This window comes from Rana temporaria, chromosome 8, assembly GCF_905171775.1.
Source record: "Rana temporaria chromosome 8, aRanTem1.1, whole genome shotgun sequence".
Classification (NCBI taxonomy): Eukaryota; Metazoa; Chordata; class Amphibia; order Anura; family Ranidae; genus Rana; species Rana temporaria.
The window spans coordinates 163,226,337-163,252,948 of NC_053496.1; the positions used below are offsets into that span (position 1 = coordinate 163,226,337).

The following is a 26,612-nucleotide window of genomic DNA, read 5'->3' on the forward strand; positions in this document are numbered from 1 at the left end:
ATCTAGAGAAAATATTTGATCTTTACAGAGTGCTCATAGTGTCTAAAACCCTTCTAGTTTGCTGTCCTCTTTAGGAATTTAAAAGAGAAATTAGAATTTGTTAAAGGGAAAATGTGGATTACAATCTTCATTAGCTGCTAATCCATGCAATTTTAGATCAAGCTTTTTTTTTAAAGAAGGTCTCCTATAGCTAGTTTAACAACCAGTCAGACCTCTTTCACCTCTTTCCCCTAAATGTTACCAGACGTAGATTATTTCTTATTGATTGTTAGGGTTACTGCGTTTAGTTCATCATAACTGCTCTTTAAATTTACCAAAAAGTGATTGTGGTATGATAACACATAGATGACAAGTCAACTTTGAGTATGAAGGATTTTTTTTTTAATATAATTTTTTGTTCATATAATCAAAGATACATTTTTTAGAAAATCAAAAGAATTATTACTCGCATTTATAAAAACTGATTATGTTTGGTAATTATTTGAAGAAACTAGGATCTGAGTCTTGTAAGGAAGATGTTAAGAAATATATAGATAGAAATATAAAGACATCCATTGCTGATATCCTTTCGAAAATACTGTACATGGCCTGGCTGCGTCTGGCTCCAGAACTTTCTGAGCTTCTGATGTAGAACAAGCATGGAAATTTGAGAACCAGGACCCCACCGATCTGCAAACTAACATAATTGTGTTTTTGTTTGTTTAATATTTTCATGAGCAAGTTTTTGGAAATGCTTTTATTTCTTGTTAGTTAATTTTTGCAAATGTTTAGTATTACAAAATATTACTAATATAAAGTAATACTTCCAGGTACTTCCAGATTCCAGGTATTTGTAAGCCTGGGACTCGCATCCTTTTCACCCATTGGGTGCCTATGCAACCAGTCACAAAGCCTCACAGAGAGGAGAGTCCTAAGCTTTGTGCAATCTCCAACCTGGCCACATTGGATATCACATAAGGCTTCCTTCAGAGGGTAAGTTAAGGGAAGATGAATATAAGAAATAACGAGAGTTGGGGTGAGTAGGGAATTAAGGTAAACATGGTCACTTCAGAAGCTGAGAGTTTCACCAGATCCATAATCACAGTGGGTAAGGCTATGGAATTTCTGAGGATTTAGAACTCACAAATGACAAGTTTTTGGGATTCACAAGGGTAGTCATTCCATCCTCCACTCTCACGCATCTCTACGCAGTCCTCGTTTATTCCCCTATAATTATTGGGTTCTCCGGAATCCCAGTTCTGATAGGAGATGACCGCGCCATTGAGATATCGGAAAGTTCCCTGTTTCTGTTTGTCGTTCATACCAAGGACTGCATATATGCTAAATTGGTTGCGGATGGTAAAAATAGCATTATTCTCTGCTGAGTTTTGCGGTGTGGCCAGCTGACCTCCGGCTTTTTTACAAATGGTTATGGCTTCATCATAGGTGGCTGTAGTACCATCTGAAATATATATTTTTTTACCGCTTATGGCTCGTCCCTTTGGTAAACCTGTAACAAGAAGGAGAAAAGGGATAAGAAAGGAAACCTATTAGATCATGGAACTTTGCTTTTTTTGCTTAATAAAATGAAAATATATTCTTTCCTGAAAGATTTCCTATGTAGCAGCCTCCTAGTCAGTGGCGTAGCATGGGTTATCAGCGCCCAGGGCAAGGCAAGTAATTTGCGCCCCATAACCTGTCAACTTTTAGCACTCCCGGAGCCCCTTCCACTAGTACAGTATTAAACCCCTATGGCACATTTTAGAATTATTCATACATGTTTATGTGGTCTTTGTAGTTTATTATTATGATTATTATAATCAGGAAAGTCACTTGACTTTAGTCTCTTTAGACTTTAGAGTGAAATTTTGGAAGGGGCTAAAATGACAGCTTGGACATTTATGTGAGCATAGAGCCATCACAACAATTTTGACATTTTCGTTTTAACACTTCCCTGCAAGCATTGATTAATTACAATAGACAAGTATTAAAAAATGTTATTATACATTTTTTAAGCCAAGGTTTATTATTTACCCCATCCTTGCCCCCACTTCTAATGAATTCAGTAGCAATATCCGCCTTTCTGTGTGTGTGAGGGGAGTCACTTTGGGTGGGGGGCCCGTGAAACACAGATTCCCTTGGAGAGGTTGGGAAACCTTTGCTTCAGCTCCCCATTCATCTCCTATGTCCAAGTCTCCCTCTGTCTATTAGGGGCACAGGGTGAATGAGAAATCCAGTCTGATCTGTACTAATCAGACTCACTGTACAACCACACTGGAATGTTGTGTGTGTGTATGTACAGTGTGTGTGTGTGTGTATATATATACACACACAGGGCTTTTTTTCAGCGGGAACGCGGGGGAACGCAGTTCCGGCTCCTCCTGGACTGACTGTATGTAATGACAAGGGGTGCTGGGGTGTGCTGCAGGGTATTGATGCTCACTGCTGGGATCTACTTTTGCAGGGGGGTCTAATGTTGCTGGGGAGGTCTATTATTGATGGTGGGGGACCTATTGCTGCTGGGGGGTCAGTTGTTGCTGAAAGAGATCTACTGTTGGGGAGGGGTCTTTTGTTGATGGCAGCCAGAGAGTCTATTAATGATGGCTGTCTGTTGATGCTGCCGGGAGTCTATTGTTGCTGGTGGGGAAATTTTGTTGTGGGTGGTCCATTGTTATTAGGGGATCTATTGTTGCTGGCTACAGGGGATCTATTTTACTGCTTTTCTTGATATCATTACCAAAATCAATACAAATTACTTAGCACCACAAAATAATACTTGGTCCTATATTGTCTAAAAGGGACGGTACTGGGAGGTGAGTAGGGGGCGGAGAAAAGGGGTGACTTGGATAGGGGGAGTTCCTGCACCTATTGTCTGAGAAAAAAAGCCGTGTGTGTGTGTGTGTGATATATATATATATATATATATATATATATATATATATATATATATATAGTATATTGTCTCATTTTGTTGTGTACTCTTTCCCGGGTCGTTTGGGGTGTGGCTGTATTCCATTGTTCTATTGTGTTTTTCTGCCTTGGATATTATGGGATGTGTAAGGCCCTGTACACACGAGAGCATATCCGTTGGAAACGGTCCGCAGGACATTTCTGCTCCCGATTTTGATCTGATGGGCTGTACACACCATCAGATCAAAATCCCCGCGGAAAACATATGCAGTGACATGGCCGCACCGTCGCCGCGACGATGACGTGTGCGACCCTGGAAGGTAAATACTTCCACGCATGCGTCGAATCACTTTGACGCATGCGAGGGATGGGGATCGCTTGGACTTATCCGGTGAGTCTGTACAGACGACCGGATCAGTCCGATGGACAGGTTTTCAGGGGATAGATTTCTTAGCATGCTAAGAATTTTTTATCCGCTTGAAAACCGTCGGCTGGAGAAATGTCAGCCGAAAAATGTCCGCTAGGCCGTACACACGACCGGATTTGTCTGCTGGAACTGATCCACGGATGAATCCCAACGGACAGATCCGGTCGTGTGTACAAGGCCTAAGTGTGTTTGCTGTGAGGAGGGGGGGGATTCCTCCAACAGCTCTCCCTGCTGATTGAACAGTCCACCCCACCCAGAATGCAAAGGGGGGATTGTCCTGAGTATTACCTTTTGTATCTGTGTTTCAATAAACAGTTTCATGTTTAGAAACCAAAATGAGTACTGTCTAGTTATTGATGATTGTCAACGGTTTGGAAGATCTGATATCTATATTCAGACTGGAGGAAGCAGTGTGCTGACAAAAGCACTGAAGCGGAGTGTGGGACGTTTCCTTACACTGTGGACCCCTTGCAATGTTGGTATTCTGTCATGTTTATTGAGCTCATCTCTCTAAATCATATACAGTAAAACCTTGGTTTAAGAGTAACTTGGTTTGAGAGTGTTTTGCAAGACAAGCAAAATGTTTTAATAAATTGTGCCTTGATATACAAGCGATGTCTTGATATAAGAGTAGCGTCATGACCCAACTGAGTATAAAAAGAAGAGAGGAGCCTCTAAGTGTAGCAATATGGTTACATTTGTTGAAGGTACAACATTTAGCAACTTATTGCTACATTTAGAGGTGCCTCTCTTCTCTTTTATACCCTGTAAAAAAAATGCTTTGATATACAAGTGCTTTGGATTACAAGCATGTTTCTGGAACGAATTATGCTCGCAAACCAAGGTTTTACTGTACCTTTTTTTTATGTGGCGTTAGGGATACAGTATAAAAATACAAATAAATCACAGGATTATAGATAAACCTGTGTTATTCCCTAAGGACAGAGCTTAATGTATACTCGGCAAGCCAGACAAAAGGATAAGAATATTAGCCAACTGCTTTATAACAAGGATGACGTGTAGCACTGTGGCCAACCAATGGGCATTAAATGCAACTGTAAAATAATGCTTGCTTTTTTATGATATCCAATCCTTGAAAATAAATAAACTTACTTTCTAAAGTAACTTATATTAAATTCTATTTCCAAGTAATGTCAAATATAGCCTATATGGAGATGTGTTTCAAGTAATTTTTGGTTTATAGCGTGACTGTAAAATTTGTTTATAGCTGTAGCTTACAAAAAAAAAAGACTATTTTAACGGAAGAGGAAATATGTAAGACAAATGCAGCTCATCAACCACAACACGTGTGACTAAAGCAGGCCATACATTATACATTTTTCCTGTTCAATTGCCTTTAGATTTACCTTCAACTATTTAGCGCAAGGGCCTGCCTGATTGCGTACAAATTGAAAATGTTTAGGTTTGACCTCATATTATATGGTTTTGATAAATCTAAAGGAAAGATGTACAAGAAAATTGTATAAAGTATTGACAGGCTCACATGAGATAGAATAGCTTAGGAGGCGACATATACAGTATATATACTGTGTGTGTGTGTGTGTGTGTGTGTGTGTGTGTGTGTGTGTGTGTGTGTGTGTGAATATACAGTGTGTGTGTGTATACAGTATATATATATATATATATATATATATATATATATATATATATGTGTGTGTATATAGATCTAGATCTATTTTTTTTCTCAGAGAATAGGTACAGGAACTCCCTCTTTCTGAGGCACCCCTTTTCTCTGCCCCTACTCACCTCCGCGCACCATTCCCTGGCTCCATCCCTTGCCCACCTCCTAATACTACCCTTTTAGACAATACAGTACCAAGTACATAGGTGTGCACAGCCTATGGCATTAGGGTGTGCACCCCAAACCTCAAACACATATGCGTTTGACATATTTACCGGCCTCTTCCCCACTCTACATCCTGAAACAATAAGGGGAAGGGGGCACAAGGGAGCACATGGGGGACCCGGGCAACAGAAGGAAATTGAACAGGGAAAGGAGGGGTGCCATATATTAGTACCAATCCCCTATATTTTCCTCCTGTGGCAGCTGAATGTTGACAACAGGGAGAGGAGGAGAAGCCTATTTTTAGCTGCTGCAGGAGGAAAATACAGATCGGTCCAGTAAATTCCACCCCACCACCTCCTGTCCAGGTTCTGAGGGTCGGCAAGGAAGGATTGTGGTTTACCTATCACCTGACCACCATTGACAGGTTGCCAACCCCAAGATTAGGGCACACCCCTTGCGCACGTCTATGACCAAGTATAATTTTGTGGTGCTAAATAAACTGTATGGAATTTGGAATGATAACAAGAAAAGCAGTGCAATATATCCCTTGCAACCAGCATCAATAGATCCCTTTAACAACATGGACCCCCCCCCCCCAATCAACAATAGACTCCCGGCAGCAACAACAGATATCCCCACAGCCAGCATCAATAGACTCACCGGCAGCTAGTAGCAATAGTCCCCTCCCTGAACATTAGATCTCTCCCAGCAACAACTATCCCCCCCCAGCAACAAAAGACCCACCCCCAGAAACAATAGGGCCCCCACCAGAAACAACAGACCTCAGAAAAAATAGACCCCACAGCAAAAATAGATCCCCCCCCCCCCCCCATATTCCTGTTGCTTCTAGCCCAGCATAAAACATAACATATCACAATAGTTTCATAACAAGTTAAAGTGGTCACAAGATTAATCGCATTTGCAAGAGATGTTTAGATAGACAGATAGAAACAATAGAACAATATGAATGACCAACTTAATAAATACATAACAATCCCCACCCCACCTCAGACTATCTGGTAAAAAGTCTACAACAGTACATGAGATAAACTCCTACAATATTGCAACAGTCTGAAAAGGTGGAATTCATTTATCTTCATAGATTTATTTTTAGGGATATTGTTGATAAATATTTCTGTCCCATGTGAAGGCGTCTCTGTAACCCAGTCTGTAGGAGGGCCACCATATTCCCTCTGACCTTTAACCTGTACAATATTAATATTCCCTCATTCCATCCACTCCAGAAGGGAGTTTTGGGAAGTGGTAATTCAGAGCATCAATCCGAACACCGCTCTGTGTCCATTAAATAGTTGTCCATCATTTTCTCAGTCACCCTGTGCCCCTAATAGACACAGGGTAGCTTACACATCAGAGGGGCCTGGGGAGCTGAAAAAGGAGTTTCCCAACCTCTCTAGGGTAATCTGGGTTCCATAAGCCCCCCGCCCATTGTGACTCCTGTCACAATGACACAGGCATGACAGCACAGCCTGGAGGGATGAAGAGAAGCCGTTACCGTTATCACCCAGGTCCGTGCAGGATGATCACCTGTTGGTAGAAGGGGCACACCCACCAGAAGATGCCATGTGCAGGGAGGGGTGCACAATATCGGGGAACGATGAGGCTTGCTTCTGCCCTGACTCCCGGAAAAGTCCTACTAGCACTCAGTGACTGAGTACTGCAGTCCTCTCACACAGTCATTGTACACAGGACATATGGAGCACATGCTCCCTAGCCCAGTAAAGTGACTTATTGCTGCAGTCACTGTCCCACAGTCTTAGCCACACAGGACTTTTTGCGCCTCTCTGAAAGTTGCACTCTGGACCCGCCCCTTGTCCCCTTATGCTACGCCACTGTTCCTAGTTAGGTTGCTAATAGGTTTAGGTAAATTTCGTTTTATGGCTCCTTGTAGCCAGTGCAGCAGGATTTGATTACTTCTGGCAGTTCTGGGTTCTGCTGCCTACAGGTTCGCCTGCTTCCCCTTGCATTCTAGTAAGTTCTGCAATATTTTGGGTTGGGAGAGAGTCACAGCACCCTTTATAAAATTGCAAAACCTTGAGACACACCATTCTAAAATGTGTAAAGTATGAGTTACCAATAGGAAACCTGAACCTGGGACAATGCACACAGCAATCTTTATAAAATTAACATGACTTGAGAAGACCCCTTCACATTAATGGTCTATCCTTCATGTCAGAGGCCCCCATCATGGCAGAGTGACGCTAGACATGTGCAATTTTTTTAGTTACGAATACGTTTTCCGTAAATTTTCGTTATTTTAGTTGATTCGTTAACATACGAATGAACGAACGGTTTAGCGCAATTAATAACAAATAACGTTATTTTCAAAATAACGAATATGGAAAACAATGAAGATACGAAAGAAGAAAGAAACGAAAACATAGAAACAACGAAAATACCGAACCCAAAAAAAATAATAATTACGAAAAACAAAATGAACGAAAATGCAAACTTACTAATATTCGAAGACCGAAAAGAAAACAACCAAAATTCCGAACAAAGAATAAAAAACGAAATTAAAACTAACGAAAAATAAATTACGAATCTTCGGAAAACGGAAATGAAAACAACGAAAATACGAAATAATGTAAATTAGCTTTCGTTAGTACTGAAATGTTTCTGGACATTGACCAATAGCCAACGAGCGCTGTCCCTTTCCCCTGAAGAGGTTTGTTCCTTCCCCCAATGAGCTTCTTTCTCATTACCTCCTGGCTCCTTGTGTCTTTTTCTGTGTTAGGCCCCATACACACCATAGAATCTATCCGCAGATAAATCCCATCAAATGGGTTTCTGCGGATAGATCCTATGGTGTGTACACGCCAACGGATATTTATCCGCAGAGAAATCTCCCCTGGGATGGATTTCCAGCAGATGGATATTTGCTGACATGCACAACAAATCCATCTGCTGGAATCCATTCCAACGGATGGATCCGCTCGTCTGTACAGACTTACCGGATCCATCCGTCTAAAGGGATTCCCCGCACGCGTCGTAATGATTTGACGCATGCGTGGAATTCCTTATATGACAGCGTCGCGCCCGTCGCCGCGTCATAATAGCGGCGACGGCGCGACACGTCATCGGCAGAGGATTTCAGCGCGGATTTCAATGCGATGGTGTGTACACGCCATCGCATAGAAATCCTCTGAAATCCTCGAGAGGATTTATCCGCGGATACGGTCCGCTGGACCGTATCTGCGGATAAATCCTCTCGTGTGTATGGGGCCTTAGACTGCAGTGCATCTAATTTCTAGATTTGTATTTGTAATATCTGACATATTTTAGTTTTCTTCTACGTCAGACTTCATTCTAGACAGTGTGTGTGTGCTAACTAAGACAGTCAAGTCAATCACAGTAAAATCCGAATTACAAAATTACGACGAGTAGTGTGTCGAATAAACGTAAAATGTATTCTAACAGAATTACGAATGCAATAAAATCTACAAAAGTACGTTTTTACAATCAAAGGAAATTAGACACGAAAATACGAATGATCATAAAGCAACGAAGATATATTTCTTATGAAAATACGAACGCGGCATGATGGAAAATATAATGTAAAGACGAATAGCAAAACAACGAAAATGAAACCAACGTAAAAACGAAGGAACTAATAAAATCATTTTAAAAATACGAACGCGGCAGAATACAAAATATAACGAAAATACTAATCTCGATTCAACGAAAAATAAACTAACAGAAAAAAACGGAAACGGAAAAAAAAGTGTTACGAAAATACTAAAGAGTACGAATACGATAACTAACGTCTTACGAAATTACGACTCGTTACGAATCACGAGAAACGAAACAGAAATAAACGAAACATTTTGCTGTGCACATGTCTAAGTGACGCCCTTCATGTCGGAGTCCCCTAAACATCAAAGCCCCCTTATACATCTGAGAGCCCCCTTATACATCTGAGACCCCCATCACATCCAAGTCTCTCCTCTAAACAAGAGTCCCCTTGTCACATCAGAGTGCCCCCATGACACATTCCTTTAGGCTTTGGGCAGCCCAGGGGATTCCAATTGACACCCTGGTTGTGAAACATTGATTTTTATAGCATCCAGCTAACCTTTATTCTGTTGTTCCAATAATGATAGAAGTTGTCTTTCCAAATCCAAGATTCGCTTTTTAAGATCTTCAAGTGCTAAGAAAAGAGAAGTCAATTAGTACACTCAGAAATCACTGCAAATGTTACTTATTTTTTTAAGCCTAAAAGGTAAAAACACATTCAGTGGTTACTGTGTATTTGCTATATACTTTAAAGCCACAGAATGCAGATTACAGTGAACCTGTGCTCTATGTAAAGGAGGCTAAACTATAGAAAGACTGAAACCATTCGCCTACAGGTGCCGGAGAATACAATGAGGGAATTTCCAAGCTGCTTGGAAGCCCAGAAACCAGAAGAAACTCAGTTGTGGGTTTTAAAGTCGGAACCCATAAGTACAGAATATATATATATATATATATATATATATATATATATATATATATATATATATATATATATATATCCTGTATATATCCTGTATATATATACACACACATGATCCTGAACACAGCTGCCACCCCGTAGCAGTACCGTAAATCTGCTATAGGGCAGTCAACAAGTGGTTAAGGTTATTTGGTATTAATAATATCATATGTACCTGGATAGAAAATTGCTTACAAGAGTGCTTCAAGAGGGTGGTGATTAATGGCACCTTCTCTGAATGATCCAGATTTGTAATTAGAGTACCCCAGAGCTCTGTCCTGGGACAAATTGTATTTAACATTTTCATAATTAATATGAACATTGGAATAAATAGTTTAATCTCAGTGGGCCATATTCTGAGTATAGTTACGATGGAGTATCTCAGGAAACTCCGTCGTATCTCTCTTTTTTTGACCCACGTATCTATGCGAGTGATTCCTAGAATCATTTTCGCATAGATACGCTGAAGATCCGACATGTGTAAGTCACTTACACTGTCGGATCTTAAATGTAATTCGCCGCCGGCCGCTAGGTGGCGTTTACGTTCAGGTCTCATTTGTTTATGCAAATGAGCCTGATACGCCGATTCCCGAACGAAATCGCGTCACGTAACCGTCGCTTACGTCGTTTGCGTAAGCGTAAGGTTACCCCTGCTATATGAAGGGTAACCTTACGCCAGTCCCACGTATGCCATGTTAAGTATGGCGTCGGGTCCACGTCGTCTTTTCCCGTCGGGTGCGTCGTTTTCCTAAGTCGTTCTTGAATACGACTTTACGTCAATGACGCACACGTCGGCGTCATTGACGTTTTCCGCCGAGAACTGGAGCATGCGCACTGGGCTATTTTTAGCCCGGCGCATGCGCAGTTCGATTGAAACAGGGGCGCGCTTAATTTAAATATAAGCCGCCCCCTTTGAAATACCCGGGGATACGCCGGGCCTTTTACACTACGCCTCCACAAACTACGGAGCAAGTGCTTGAGGAATACGGCACTTGCTCCAGTAAGTTGCAGCGGCGTAGTGTAAATAGCTTACGCGAGGCCGCCGCAGAATATTGGAGAATCTGGCCCAGTGTTTTGTAAAGTGTGGATCATCGCAGATCATTAAAAAAAAGAATGATCCACAATAAAATTGTGTATAGATGGGGAATGGACTTTTTATGGAAAACGTCAGATGAACATATGTTTGGTACTATTCTTAAAGCCCAATGGAACCTTTAGATTAAAGCAGCTAACTATATTCTAGGTACATCAAAACAAACAGATGTTTTACAGTTTTTCTTCTTTCTAAAACAGCCGCAGCCTGAGTAGAAAAGCCTGCCCTCTGCCAGTATTCTGCAGAGAAGGATCCTGGCTCCCTGCATGGAAGCAGTGAACTTACTGCAGAAATCCAACCTGCCCCCTACTGAGTCAGACCTATAGCCAGGGCCGGACTTACCATTGGCCTTGACTGGGCTCAAGCCCAGGGGCCCCACCCAATAGGGGGCCCCCTTAAAAAAAAATTTTTTTAGGGGTCCGGAGGTCCCCAGGGCCCCGGACGGCAACCCCCCTTTTTTTTATTTATTTTTTGTAAAAAAATGTTTTTTTTTATATATTTTTTATTTATATAATATATATATATATATATATATATATATATATTTTATTATTATTATTAAAGGGCCCAGGGGTCTCCAGGGCCCCGGATGGCAACCCCCCTTTTTTTTATTTATTTTTTGTAAAAAAATGTTTTTTTTATATATTTTTTATTTTTATATATATAATATATATATATGTATATATATATATATATTTTATTATTATTATTAAAGGGCCCAGGGGTCTCCAGGGCCCCCGGATGGCAACCCACCTTTTTTATTTTTTTATAAAAAAAATTACATTTTTTTTATATATATATATATTTTTTTTTATTAAAGGGCTCAGAGGTCCCCAGGGCCCCATGTGGCAACCCCCCCTTTTTTATTTTTTTTATAAATGTTTATTTTTTTATTTTTGTTTATTTTTTTATTTTTTATTAAAAGGCCCAGAGGTTCCCAGGGGCCCAGAGGTCCCCAGGGCCCCCGGGTTTGGCAACCTCCCTTTTTTTATGTATTTTTTATAAATGTATTTTTTTTTTATTATTAAAGGGCCCAGAGGTTTATTTTTTCTTTTTATTAAAAGGCCCAGAGGTCCCCAGGGCCCCGGATGGCTACATATATTTATATATATTTGTTTTCTTCTTTATTTCTTCTTTTTTTTGTAAAGGCCCCCCCGCTTCTCAATTTGCGGCAGCCCCCACGCTTCTCAATTTCAGGCGGCAGCACCCCCACCCCCCCTAGGTTCTCTGCTTCAGGGGGCCCATGCCTTAAGCTGTGCAAGGGGCCCCAAAATTCCTGATGGCGGCCCTGCGCATACCTCCCAACACGCACGGATTCTGTGGGACTTTCCCGCACAGACAGCTTCTTCCCGCAGTCCCGCAAAAGGGTTAATTTTCCCGCACTGCAAGAGGAGGCAGCACGGAAGCAGGAGGAACCGGAGTGGTGTGTGGAGGACTGTGGCTGCTGAAGGGAAGAAAGCCGAGAGCCGGGCTAATGACAGTCTGTGGCCCCGGCTGTTGGCACAGGTGAGAGGCACTCCCCCCCTCAACAACTGCAAAATCCCCCCCCGCTCAACAACTTTAATGCGCTCCCCCCCCGCTCAACAACTTAAATTCGCCCCCCCCCGCTCAACAACTTCGATCCCCCCCAATTCTCGGCTCCAGGGGGCCCCTTCAACACTCAAGCCCAGGGGCCCCCACCACCCTAAGTCCTGCCCTGCCTATAGCCCTGCAATAAACAAAGCTCCTGCTGATGGGAGAACTTTGGCTCTAACTTAGAGGGATCACTGCTTTCTCATAGAGAGAAAGGGTCCTATTCTACAGCCTGCTGGCTGGGGACAGGCTTTTCTATTCAAAGTGTGACTGATTTCAAGTAAAAAAGTCTTTGCACAGTTCAGAAAATCTTGAAATGAGGATGAACCAGACTATCTGAGGCCTCGTACACACGACCGAGTTTCTCGGCAAAAACCAGCAAAAAACTTGCTGGGAGATATTTTTTTGCAGAGGAAACCGGTCGTGTGTACATTTTCGTCGAGGAAACGGTCGAGAAACTCGACGAGCCAAAAAGAGAGCAAGTTCTCTAATTCCTCGACAGGAATGGAGAAACTTGCCTTGTCGAGTTCCTCGACAGCCTAACAAGGAACTCGACGAGGAAAACGATGTGTTTCGCCCGTCGAGTTCCTCGGTCGTGTGTACGAGGCCTCAGGTTGAAAATTTCAGTCACCCTTCTATATATTGTTCAATTGAAAGATGGCATGAACAATGCATTCTTTGAAATGTGTGGTTAGAGAGCCTTATTTCACATAAACACTCATATGATCTAAAGATTTTATACAATCCAACGTTGATATCTTTAGCTAAATAATTTGTAGATGAAACTATGTGCTCTCATCGATGTCTTTCCTTTTACCTAAATTTGCGCTGTCTCCACTCTCTCCTTTTGCTCCTGGTGGCCCCTGTTCTCCTCTTGGTCCAGGTGCTCCAGATGGCCCTGCAGGTCCCTGTGATCCTGGAAGTCCCCGTGGTCCTGCTGGCCCTGGTTAATCAAGTCAATACATTTACTGACACGGTTTATGTTTTCAAAAATAAAACAGGTATAGGTATATTAAAGCACATCATATGGCAATAACATCTGTTATGTAGGCATTTATTTTAAACAAAGAATGGCCCATTTATAAAGCTGGGGCTACGCAATTTGTGCAGCTTCTTTTAAACTTCACAATTTAAGGCATCTATAAAATTCATTTTGCATCCAAATGTATGCGTTTCATTTGCTTGGGATTTGTGAAACCGCCCAATTAAAACAGTGAAACAAAATTGAGCTGCTCCACAAAACCTCACCTAGAGATAGCTGCTCTATGGACCTGGAGATCGCAATTCTATGGTCCTTGAGTCATCTGCTCTATGAACCTGGAGGTAGCTGTTTTATTGACATGGAGGTGAATGCTCTATGGTCCCAGAAGTAACTGTTCTATAGGCATGGAGATGGATGTCATATAGACCAGGAGGTGATTTCTCTAAGTACCTAGAGATGGCATCTAAATGGACTTGGAGGTGAATGTTCTATGGACCTGGAGGTGACTGCTCTATGGTCCTTGAGTCATCTGCTCTATGGACCTGGAGGTAGCCGTTTTATTGACATGGAGGTGAATGCTCTATGGTCCCAGAAGTAACTGTTCTATAGGCATGGAGATGGATGTCATATAGACCAGGAGGTGATTTCTCTAAGTACCTAGAGATGGCATCTAAATGGACTTGGAGGTGAATGTTCTATGGACCTGGAGGTGACTGCTCTATGGTCCTTGAGTCATCTGCTCTATGGACCTGGAGGTAGCCGTTTTATTGACATGGAGGTGAATGCTCTATGGTCCCAGAAGTAACTGTTCTATAGGCATGGAGATGGATGTCATATAGACCAGGAGGTGATTTCTCTAAGTACCTAGAGATGGCATCTAAATGGACTTGGAGGTGAATGTTCTATGGACCTGGAGGTGACTGCTCTATGGTCCTTGAGTCATCTGCTCTATGGACCTGGAGGTAGCTGTTTTGTTGACATGGAGGTGAATGCTCTATGGTCTTGGAAGTAACTGTTCTATAGGCATGGAGATGGATGTTGTATGGACCAGGAGGTGGTTTCTCTAAGGACCTAGAGATGGCATCTAAATGGACTTGGAGGTGAATGTTCTATGGACCTGGAGATGGCAATTCTATGGTCCTTGAGTCATCAGCTCTATGGACCTGGAGGTAGCTGTTTTATTGACATGGAGGTGAATGCTCTATGGTCTTGGAAGTAACTGTTCTATAGGCATGAAGATGGATGTCGTATGGACCAGGAGGTGGTTTCTGTAAGGACCTAGAGATGGCATCTAAATGGACTTGGAGGTGAATGTTCTATGGACCTGGAGGTGACTGCTCTATGGTCCTTGAGTCATCTGCTCTATGGACCTGGAGGTAGCCGTTTTATTGAAATGGAGGTGAATGCTCTATGGTCTTGGAAGTAACTGTTCTATAGGCATGGAGATGGATGTCGTATGGACCAGGAGGTGGTTTCTCTAAGGACCTAGAGATGGCATCTAAATGGACTTGGTGGTGAATGTTCTATGAACCTGGAGATGGCAATTCTATGGTCCTTGAGTCATCTGCTCTATGGACCTGGAGGTAGCTGTTTTATTGACATGGAGGTGAATGCTCTATGGTCTTGGAAGTAACTGTTCTATAGGCATGGAGATGGATGTCGTATGGACCAGGAGGTGGTTTCTCTAAGGACCTAGAGATGGCATCTAAATGGACTTGGAGGTGAATGTTCTATGGACCTGGAGTTGACTGCTCTATGGTCCTTGAGTCATCTGCTCTATGGACCTGGAGGTAGCTGTTTTATTGACATGGAGGTGAATGCTCTATGGTCCTGGAAGTAACTGTTCTATAGGCATTGAGATGGCTGTCGTATGGACCAGGAGGTGGTTTCTCTAAGGTCCTAGAGATGGCATCTAAATGGGCTTGGAGGTGAATGTTCTATGGACCTGGAGGTGACATCTCTATGAACCCGGATGTGGCATCACTATGGTCCTGGAAGTAGCTGCTCTGTGGACTTAGATATTTTTGTTCAATGGATCTAGAGGTGGCTGCTTTGTAGACCTGAAGGTAGCTGAAACAATTTAAGGCATCTATAAAATTCATTTTGGATCCAAATGTATGCGTTTCATAAACCTTTTTGCTTGGGATTTGTGAAACCCACAATTAAAACAGTGAAACATATTTAAGCTGCTCCACAAAACCTCACCTAGAGATAGCTGCTCTATGGACCTGGAGATGGCAATTCTACAGTATGGTCCTTGAGTCATCTGCTCTATGGACCTGGAGGTAGCTGTTTTATTGACATGGAGGTGAATGCTCTATGGTCTTGGAAGTAACTGTTCTATAGGCATGGAGATGGATGTCGTATGGACCAGGAGGTGGTTTCTCTAAGGACCTAGAGATGGCATCTAAATGGGCTTGGAGGTGAATGTTCTATGGACCTGGAGGTGACTTCTCTATGAACCCGGATGTGGCATCACTATGGTCCTGGAAGTAGCTGCTCTGTGGACTTAGATATTTTTGTTCAATGGATCTAGAGGTGGCTGCTTTATAGACCTGAAGTTAGCTGAAAAAATTTGCAGCTTCTTTATAAACTGGCTTCATACAGTTTAGGCATTTGAAGGCATTAAAATCGTTTTCTTCATACCTGTTTCTCCCTTTTCCCCTCTTTCTCCATTTATCCCGTTTTTGCCATTCTTTCCAGGAGCTCCACATGTGATAATAGAGTAGGCATTCTCATTTGAGTCATAGCACACTTGTGTGCCTGGTGTCACTAAAGCTACATGGAGCAAAAGAACACCAAGAACCTTCACAATTTGTATATTCCACATTTTTTAGTCTGTAGAGGAGAAATAAAAAAAATGTGTCATTGGCGAGCAAAAAAAACACAATAATAGCTGCAGACTCTACAACAGAACATACAGTAGACCTATGAGGACTGTTGGCTATACAGGTATTATCTGATCATCTTAAGGCTCCTATCTGTGTTATCTGTCCTCTACATAAGCATGTTTGGGTCAGACACAAGTTCTCTTGAAGGAAAGAAAAGTGATCATAAAATGTTTTCTAACCTCTCCAATTCATGGTCAGCCAGGCGTGTCTGGTGATATCATTGGGGTAGATTCAGGTAGCAATTACGCCTGCGTATCCATAGATACGCAGCGTAATTGCTAAGTAGCGCCGGCGTATCAACTTTCTGTATTCAGAAAGCTCGATACGCCGACTGTAGCCTAAGATACAACTGGCATAAGGCTCTTATGCCGTCGTATCTTAGGCTGCATTCTGACGCTGGCCGCTAGGTGGCGTTCCCGTAGTTGTCAGCGTAGAGTATGCAAATTGCATACTCACGCCGATTCACAAACGTACGCGCGCCCGGCGGTCGTGTTTTACGTCGTTTGCTTTCGTCGCTTTCGTCGTAAGGCTGCTCCTGCTATTAGGAGGCGCAGCCAATGGTAAGTATAGACGTCGTTCCCGCGTCGCGATTTTCTAAATTTACATCGTTTGCGTAAGTGGATCGTGAATGGCGCTGGACGCCATTTACATTCACGTCGAAGCAAATGACGTCCTTGCGACGTCATTTACCGCAATGCACGTCGGGAAATTTTCCCGACGGAGCATGCGCAGTACGTTCGGCGCGGGAACGCGCCTAATTTAAATGATCCACGCCCCCTACGGGATCATTTAAATTACGCACGCTTACGCCGGCCCCTTTTACAAAACGCCGCCGCAAATTACGGAGCAAATGCTTTGTGAATGAAGCGTAGCTCAAGTAATTTACGGAGGCGTAGTGTAAAAACGGTACGCTGCGCCTCCGTAGCAGTGCGCGGCCCTCCCTGAATCTACCCCATTGTGTGTAGGAATGTCATTCGATCTGGGCAATAAGCAACGGTCCTATTGTGTCAATGAGTACATTGAGTACCATTAGTACCTTGAGCTATTTCAGTTATGTAGCACCCTCCTAGATAGGTGCCAGTGTTAGTTAGATCTAGTGCTGGCTAACTGTGTTCAGTGGAGCTGTGCGTGTGTTTTGTTAGGTAAATTTAGCTTGTTTCACTAAAACCAGTGTGGCTGCAATCAAATTAGAAGGTCGCCTAAGGCCTCGCACTCACAGGGACCTCACGGCCGCCTAACTTACCCAATGCATTACCCCAGTTCTGAGGGACGGGGACCTTAACGCTTCCACTGCTGTGCTCAGGCAGTGTTAAGAGCCCTGACTCAGGAGAGGGGTCGCCAGCGTCCCTAACAACCAGTGAATATCGGTGACACCACCCTTTGTGACGTCAATGACCCAGCATGTCCTCAGTCAATGACGTTACAGGGGGGGCGGGTTCACCGGGTGACACCACCCTGCCCCTTAGTTATTAAAGTGGAGGTTCACCCTCAAAAAAAATTCTGACATCACATGGAGTCGAGCCATCCTACCGACAGAATGCCGGTGTTTTTTTTTTTTTTCTCAGCACATACCTCGTTATCACGATTTTCACCCCCCGGTAATCCTGCGGGAGTGGGCGTTCCCAAGCACTGCCTGTGATTGACAGGCTTCCGAAAGGCGCATACTGCGTGTCACAGGTTGCCGAAAAAACCCGAACGTCGGTGCGGCTCTATACGGCGTCTGCGCACCGACATTCAGGTTCTGTTGGCAACCTGTGACGCGCAGTATGCGCCGTTCGGAAGTCTGTCAATCACAGGCAGTGCTTGGGAACGCCCACTCCCGCGGGATTGCTGGGGGGTGAAAATAGTGATAACGAGGTATGTGCTGAGAAAAAAAAAAAAAACACCGGCATTCTGTTCGGTAGGATGGCTCGACTCCATGTGATGTCAGAATTTTTTTTGAGGGTGAACCTCCACTTTAAAAAGCAGGATCTGGGGGCTTCCAGATTCCGATAAGCCGCCCACCCGTAGACCCCCACAACCACTGGCCAGGGTTGTGGGGAAGACGCTTTTGTTCTTGAATTATTTTTCCCATTATGGGCGTGAGTGGGGCCCCATGTCAAGTTTTGCCTAAGGCCTCACAAAATCTAGAGCCGCCTCTGGTTCCGGGACAAGGTCATCCAGCGTCCAGGGCGAAGATGGCAGGTGGAGGGGGTGGGGCTAATAGCGGTGCACAGAGCAAAAAGGCTCCATTCACGCCTTTGCAGATGTGATGGAGTGTGCATGGTTTTGTCCAGCACTTATAGGGCAGTTCACTAATTTCAATGCGTAGGCATGAAGGCTGCACAAAATAACCTTTTTAAAAAACACACTGCACTAAAACGCATAGTACTTTGTTATCATGCGTTTTGTTGCAGGTGAATTGTAAAAGAGCTGTGTGTATTTGTGTATTGCAGAATCACACATTCCTGCAATGCACAAATGTCTAGCTAGGAAAGAGGGAATTCATTCAAATTCAAAGAGGTTTGGTTGCTAAAAGTTCCAAATCTCTCTCTAATAAAACATTAAATTAGGCCAATTACATCCACATTTTAAGTAAAAGAGTACCACTTTACATCAGATGTCCCCATCAGAGTCCCCCTATACATCAGGTGTCCCCATCAGAATCCCCCTATACATCAGGTGTCCACATCAGCATCCCCCTATACATCAGATGTCCTCATCAGAGTCCCCCTATACATCAGGTGTCCCCATCAGGAGTCCCCCTATACATCAGGTGTCCCCATCAGGAGTCCCCCTATACATCAGGTGTACCCATCAGGAGTCCCCATCAGGAGTCCCCCTATACATCAGGTGTCCCCATCAGGAGTCCCCCTATACATCAGGTGTACCCATCAGGAGTCCCCCTATACATCAGGTGTCCCCATCAGGAGTCCCCATCAGGAGTCCCCCTATACATCAGGTGTCCCCATCAGGAGTCCCCCTTTACATCAGGTGTCGCCATCAGGAGTCCCCCTTTACATCAGGTGCCCCCTTAACATTGGGTGTTCTTATCAGAGTCCTCTCTTTACATCAGGTGTACCCATCAGCATCCCTCTTTAAATCAGTTGTCCCCATTAGATTCCCCCTGTATGTCAGGTGTCCCCCTATGCATTAGGTGTCCCCATAGCCTTGGGTGATCTGGATAAGGGTGTGGAGGAATATTAGACCTGCCTTTGGTGAACTGGCCATCTCTGGGTGAGGAAATATTTTCTTCTTTTGTTGCTCTTTTCACTCCCTGTTGGTTAGTATCTTCTTTTTGAAGAAGGGTTGCATACATAATGGGTGTGGGTTTGTTTCTTGACCTCTCAGGCCGAGTACTCACGAGCAGACATGTCCGATGAAACCGGTCCGCGGACCGTTTTCATCGGACATGTCTGCCCGGGGACTTCTGTTCGATGGCTGTACACACCATCGAACAGAGGTCCGCGCGTAAACAATACGTGGGGCGTGTCCGCGGTGTCGCCGCGTCGATGACGCGGTGTCGCCGCGACAATGACGCGGCGACGTGGGCGGCCTGCCTTTAAAATGCTTCCACGCATGCGTCAAAGTCATTCGACGCATGCGAGGGATGGCGGGCGGCCGGACATGTACGGTAGGTCTGTACAGACGACCGTACATGTCGGGGGGACAGGTTTCCAGCGGACTGTTTTAAAGCAAGTCCAGGAAACAGTTGTCCGCTGGAAACCTGTCCGATCCCCCCCGAAAATGGTCTGCTCGGGCCTACACACGGCCAAACATGTCTGCTGAAACTGGTCTGCGGACCAGTTTCAGCAGACATGTTTGGTCGTGAGTACGGGGCCTCAGGCTTAATGTCTGGTTTAGTAGTGCGAGTCTTATCTTTCCCCAGTGATGATTTCTTTTTTTTTTATGAGATTTTGTTTTTGCTTTAAGGCCATCTTTTGTTTGAGAGCAGATTTTGCTAGATTTATTAAATGTTTTGAGTAATTATATAAATATTTATTTATGTATATTCTGTATATTGATTTTATGTTTATCGATTGCAAGAATTTTAATAAAGAAAAATTGACAGGAATGACCCTTACATTGGTGATCAGTGGGAAGAAAGCTCCTTACATTGGTGATCAGTGAGAAGAATGCCCCTTACATTGGTGATCAGTGGGAAGAATGCTCCTTACATTGGTGATCAGTGAGAAGAATGCCCCTTACATTGGTGATCAGTGAGAAGAATGTTCCTTACATTGGTGATCAGTGGGAAGAATGCTCCTTACATTGGTGATCAGTGAGAAGAATGTCCCTTACATTGGTGATCAGTGGGAAGAATGTCCCTTACATTGGTGATCAGTGAGAAGAATGCCCCTTACATTGGTGATCAGTGGGAAGAATGTTCCTTACATTGGTGATCAGTGGGAAGAATGTTCCTTACATTGGTGATCAGTGAGAAGAATGTCCCTTACATTGGTGATCAGTGGGAAGAATGTTCCTTACATTGGTGATCAGTGAGAAGAATGCCCCTTACATTGGTGATCAGTGAGAAGAATGTCCCTTACATTGGTGATCAGTGGGAAGAATGTCCCTTACATTGGTGATCAGTGAGAAGAATGCCCCTTACATTGGTGATCAGTGGGAAGAATGTTCCTTACATTGGTGATCAGTGGGAAGAATGTTCCTTACATTGGTGATCAGTGAGAAGAATGTCCCTTACATTGGTGATCAGTGGGAAGAATGTTCCTTACATTGGTGATCAGTGAGAAGAATGTCCCTTACATTGGTGATCAGTGGGAAGAATGTTCCTTACATTGGTGATCAGTGAGAAGAATGTCCCTTACATTGGTGATCAGTGAGAAGAATGCCCCTTACATTGGTGATCAGTGAGAAGAATGCCCCTTACATTGGTGATCAGTGGGAAGAATGCCCCTTACATTGGTGATCAGTAGGAAGAATGTTCCTTACATTGGTGATCAGTGGGAAGAATGCCCCTTACATTGGTGATCAGTGGGAAGAATGCCCCTTACATTGGTGATCAGTGGGAAGAATGTTCCTTACATTGGTGATCAGTGGGAAGAATGTCCCTTACATTGGTGATCAGTGGGAAGAATGTCCCTTACATTGGTGATCAGTGGGAAGAATGTTCCTTACATTGGTGATCAGTGGGAAGAATGTCCCTTACATTGGTGATCAGTGGGAAGAATGTCCCTTACATTGGTGATCAGTGGGAAGAATGTTCCTTACATTGGTGATCAGTGGGAAGAATGCTCCTTACATTGGTGATCAGTGGGAAGAATGTTCCTTACATTGGTGATCAGTGGGAAGAATGTTCCTTACATTGGTGATCAGTGGGAAGAATGTCCCTTACATTGGTGATCAGTGGGAAGAATGTCCCTTACATTGGTGATCAGTGGGAAGAATGTCCCTTACATTGGTGATCAGTGGGAAGAATGCCCCTTACATTGGTGATCAGTGGGAAGAATGCCCCTTACATTGGTGATCAATGAGAAGAATGCTTCTTACATCAGTAAGGAAGAGCCTGATGTTCGAGTCGAATCTAATGCCGCGTACACACCATCACTTTATGTGATGAAAAAAAATGACGTTTTTAAAAACGTCACTTTAATTGACTGTGTGTGGGGGAAAACGTCGTTTTATGTCCTGTAAAAAACGACCAAAAAAAATTGAAGCATGCTTCAATTTTATGTGTCGTTTTTCAAAAGTGCACTTTTTACTTCACAGAAATTGACCATGTGTAGCAAAAAACGTCGTTTTCTAAGACGTTTTTTCATCCACGCATGCCCAGAAGCTACTTATGAAGCAAGCTTCAATGGTAAAACGTGGTGAACGTAACCTCACTTTGCAAGAACATTGTGAGAAAAACGATGGTGTGTAGGCAACTTCGTCTTTGAAAATTGAAGTTTCAAAAACGTCATTTTTTACTTCACAGAAAGTGTCGTTTTTTTTCATCACATAAAGTGATGGTGTGTATGCGGCATAAGTTTGACTCGAACATCCGGTGCTTGCCTGTTCATCAAGCAGCGAACATTATGCGGTGTTCGCGGCAAATTCGAAAGCCACGGAACACCAAAATGGTCTTTCTAAAGGAAAAAAGTAATTTGAAACTGCCTGCGGCTGTAATGAATTGTCAGATCCCGGCAATATAGATAAAAATAATTGAAAAAACGGCACACCAAAATAAAAAAAATGCGTGGGGGGTCTGGTCTGGTATTAATATTAAGGGGAACCCTGCGCAAAATAAAAAAAAAATGGTGTAGGGGGCTCACAAAATCTATACCAGGCCCTTCGGGTCTGGTATGGGTTTTAAGGGGAACCCTACGCCAAAATGTAAAAAAAATTGCCTAGGGGTCCTCCCAAAATCCATACCAGACCCTTATCTGAGCATGCAACCTGGCAGGCCGCAGGAAAAGGGGGGGACGAGAGAGCGTCCCCCCCTCCTGAACTGTACCAGGCCACATTTCAGGCCACATGGGGAGGGTGCTTTGGGGTCCCCCAAATGGGATCCGACAATTCATTACAGCCGCGGGCAGTTTTAAATGAGATTTTTTTCCTTTAGAAATGTCTGTGGTATTGTTCTAAACACAGGAAGGATGCGCTACTTTACAGGCATTCTAAGGACACCCCCCAGGCACGATATTTAAAGGAATATTTACATTTTTATTGTTCACTCTAGGCATTATTAAAATCACTGCTCCTGAAAAAACTGTGTTTTTTAAAACTTTTTTTTGCATTGATACATGTCCCCTGGGGCAGGACTCAGGTCCCCAAGCACTTGTTATGGCAATTACTTGCATATAAGCCTTTAAAATTAGCACTTTTGATTTTTAATGTTCGTGTCCCATAGAATTTAATGGCGTGCGCGTGTTCGTACAATTTTTTTGCTTGTTTGCATGTTTTGGTGCGAACTGAACCGGGCGGTGTTTGGCTCATCCCTAGTTATCAGTAGGAAGAATGGGCCAGATTCACATAGAACTGCGGCGGCGTAACGTATCGTAGATACGTTACACCGCCGCAAGTTTTCAACGCAAGTGCCTGATTCACAAAGTACTTGCGATAAAAACTATGCCTCCGGCGCAAGGCGGACCAATTCAAATGGGCGTGTGCCATTTAAATTAGGCGCGCTCCCGCGCCGGACCTACTGCGCATGCTCCGTTTCCTAACTCCCGCCGTGCTTTTCGCGCCGTGACGTCATTTTTTCAAACGGCGACGCGCGTAGCGTACTTCCGTATTCCCGGCACGTGTTACGCAAACGACGTTAAATTTTAAATTTCGACGCGGGAACGACGGCCCTACTTTAGACAGCAATACGATTGCTGACTTAAGTTAGGGCAGGTCAAATAACATAAAAAATTGCGACGGGAAACTTGACTACAGACGACGTAGCGAACGCGAAAATCTGTCGGGGATCCGCCGTAACTGCTCATTTCCATACCCGACGCTGGTTTACGACGCAAACTCCACCGAGCGGCGGCCGCGGTATTGCATCCTAAGATCCGACAGTGTAAAAAAACCTGTCGGATCTTATGGATATCTATGCGTAACTGATTCTATGAATCAGTCGCATAGATAGAAACAGAGATACGACGGCGTATCAGGAGAAACGCAGTCGTATCTCTTTGGTGAATCTGGCCCATTGCTCCTTACATTGGTTATCAGTGGAAAGAATGCCCCTTACCTTGATGGTCAAAGAGCAGAATGCTCCTTACATTGGTGGTCAGGGGAAAGAATGTCCCTTACATTGTGATCAGTGGGAAGAATGCCATTTAAATTGGTGGTTATTGGTAAGAATGTCCTTTTATATTGGTGGTCAGTAGGAAGAATTCTCCTTACATTGATGATCAGAATGCCAGACTTACCAACAGCAAAAAAGATAATTGGCATCATTCCGCTGACTGGAATTATGCAGACACTATCAGATGTAAGGTCAATTAACCACAGCTCTAGGAACTCCTAGTAACCTCTGGAGGAACCCTGTTTGAGAATGACTGCTCTATGAAACTGCTGTGATAATAGATATTTTGTATAACTAGAGTAATAGTCTTTCAGATGGATATTACTGGGGGCCCATTTAATGGTTTTGCTATGGGGCCTCAACGCAAATATCTACAGCCTTGGTTCTTGTGTAAGCTGCAACCAGCTCAACTTGGAGTGTGCAAAGTACATGATGATTTCAAGACAAATTCAAACTAAAGCCGGTCATACACGGTTCAAATTTCCAAAGAATTTTCTTTCGAAAATCGTACCAAAGAATTTTCGTACGAATTTCGCACCGTTAGTGGGCTGCAGCAACAGCCGATTTTCTTCCGGCAATCAAATTTGAGGAATCGGACATGTTGGAAATTTTTGGAAACCCGAATGATTTTCAATGATGGGAGAATCGTGCGAGAAATGTAATCGAAAAAAAAATATGCATGTGCAGGAAAAGAAAATTCCCGGAGAGCAAAGATTATTCCTGGCCGTGAAAATTATTTTCTGTAGCAACATGAAGGCTTGGTCGGCCGAATTTTGAAAATCAATGGTGGCATCATCGGATCACAAAAAAAATTTGGATTTTGAAAAGAAAATTTGTTTGAAATTCGACCGTGCTTTACTCAACCAACTAAAAACTCAATAGACTGAAAAAAAAAAATACAGTAGATGTAATCCCAATCCCTAAAAGATTATAATAAATGTTAACATGTTAATGTCATTTTAAAAGTAATTTCACTCTTTTTAAATCAGCAGTTTTTAGTAAAATAACCCCCTGAGGATCCTGCAATGAAGATCCTTATTTAACCTCTTTGCCACCGCGCTATAGACAAAACACGTCTACAGCGCGGTGGAGTTGTTCTGGGAGGACGTCCTCCCAGAATCCTCCTCTCGCGTGCCCCCTGGGGCGCGCTCCCGGAATCATCCGTGAGCCCCGGGTCTAGAAGACCCGGCGCATCACGGATCGCGGTAAATTGCCGCTGATAGCGGCCGTTTACCATGTGATCGCTCCGTCAAATGACGGAGCGATCACTTGTAAACAAACCGGCATCATGTGATGACGCCGGTTCCTCCCTCTCCTCTCTGTACCGATCGGTACAGTGTGAGAGGAGAGGGGGGAAGCGGAAGCAGCAGCAGCTGCTGTGGCTGGATCTGTGACAAATGCAGTCACAGATCCAGCCAGCCAGCCATCCATCCCTGCGCTATCTGCAATACCCCCCCCCCCATACTCTGCAATACTCCCAATACTCTGCAATACCCCCAATACTCTGCAATACCCCCAATACTCTGCAATACTCCCAATACTCTGCAATACCCCCAATACTCTGCAATACCACCAATACTCTGCAATACTCCCAATACTCTGCAATACCCCCAATATTCTGCAATTCCCTGCAATACTCCAATACCTTGCAATACGTCGCCTATGGGGATTTTTAAGTAGCGAAGTTCGGCGCCATTTTGAAGGGTGACATGTTGGGTATCTATTTACTCGGCGTAACTTCATCTTTCATATTATGCAAAAACATTGGACTAACTTTACTGTTTTTTTTTTTTTTTTAAGCACAAAACAGTTTTTTTTTTAAAAAACAAGCGTTCAAAAAATTGCTGCGAAAATACTGTGTGAGATAAAAAGTTGTAATGGCCGCCATTGTATTCTTTAGGGTCTTTGCTAAAGAAGCATATATAATGTTTTGGGTTTCTATGTAATTTTCAAACAAATAAATGATGATTTTTACATGTAGGAAAGAAATGTCAGAATTGGCCTGGGTGCTTTAGAACGCCTGATGGTGCTCCCTGCATGTTGGGCCTCTGTAGGTGGCCACGCTGTGTAAAAGTCTCACACATGTGGCATCGCCATACTCAGGAGGAATAGCAGAATGTGTTTTGGGGTGTAATTTGTGGTATGCATATGCTGTGTGTGAGAAATAACCTGCTAATATGACAGAAACGAGATATTTTTTTTTTTTTTTACAGAATTTTCAGTGTTTTTTTCTTTTATAGCGCAAAAAAATAAAAAACCCAGAGGTGATCAAATACCACCAAAAGAAAGCTCTATTTGTGGGAAAAAAAGGACACAAATTTCAGATGGGCACAATGTTGTATGACTGAGTAATTGTCATTCAAATTGTGAGAGCACCGAAAGCTGAAAATTGGTCTGGTCAGGAAGGGGGTTTAAGTGCCCAGTGGTCAAGTGGTTAAGCATTTCTTGTTAAGGCTTGTCACTTGGGCTTCCAAGCTTCCATGGTCTACTCTTGTCACCATCTGGAAACCTATCCTGAGAAAATGCTATACTTGGTGCATGTTTAGTTGGCTACAAAGAGGGTGCAGGAATTATTCTGGGTTGCAGTTACATAGAAATGCAATCATATAAATATAATTCAAATGGTACCTGAAAGTGTAATTCTACTCACCAACTTGCACACGTAGAAATCTGAATCAGGAGTAGTGCAATAGCTCCAACATGCCTCTATATATATTGATACAATACTGGTTTACG

The 26,612-nt window shown here is 43.3% G+C and overlaps 1 protein-coding gene across 2 annotated transcripts; it reads right to left on the bottom strand.

Moving 5' to 3' along the window:
* Nucleotides 1-358: 358 nt before the first annotated feature.
* Nucleotides 359-26,612, bottom strand: LOC120909322 (pulmonary surfactant-associated protein D-like). 2 transcript variants are annotated; one of them, XM_040321066.1, is made up of 5 exons: nucleotides 26,527-26,612; nucleotides 15,912-16,103; nucleotides 13,101-13,226; nucleotides 9,217-9,291; nucleotides 359-1,489 (listed from the first exon to the last, which is right to left on the bottom strand). In XM_040321066.1, exons 2-5 carry the CDS (start codon nucleotides 16,093-16,095, stop codon nucleotides 1,113-1,115), a joined length of 762 nt encoding a protein of 253 aa, XP_040177000.1. In that variant the 5' UTR covers nucleotides 16,096-16,103; nucleotides 26,527-26,612; the 3' UTR covers nucleotides 359-1,112. The 2 variants fall into 2 exon arrangements, with proteins under 2 accessions (XP_040177000.1, XP_040177001.1); XM_040321067.1 differs by having other exon boundaries at nucleotides 26,505-26,539.

What these genes read in the sequence shown, in the direction of transcription:
- LOC120909322 (XM_040321066.1), bottom strand. Translation starts at nt 16,095, where the DNA reads ATGTGGAATATACAAATTGTGAAGGTTCTTGGTGTTCTTTTGCTCCAT. An exon ending in TGGAGACAGCGCAAATTTAG is followed by an intron (nt 9,292 to 13,100) that starts GTAAAAGGAAAG and finishes CTCTTTTCTTAG; the next exon opens with CACTTGAAGATCTTAAAAAG. An exon ending in ATTGGAACAACAGAATAAAG is followed by an intron (nt 1,490 to 9,216) that starts GTTAGCTGGATG and finishes TTCTTGTTACAG; the next exon opens with GTTTACCAAAGGGACGAGCC.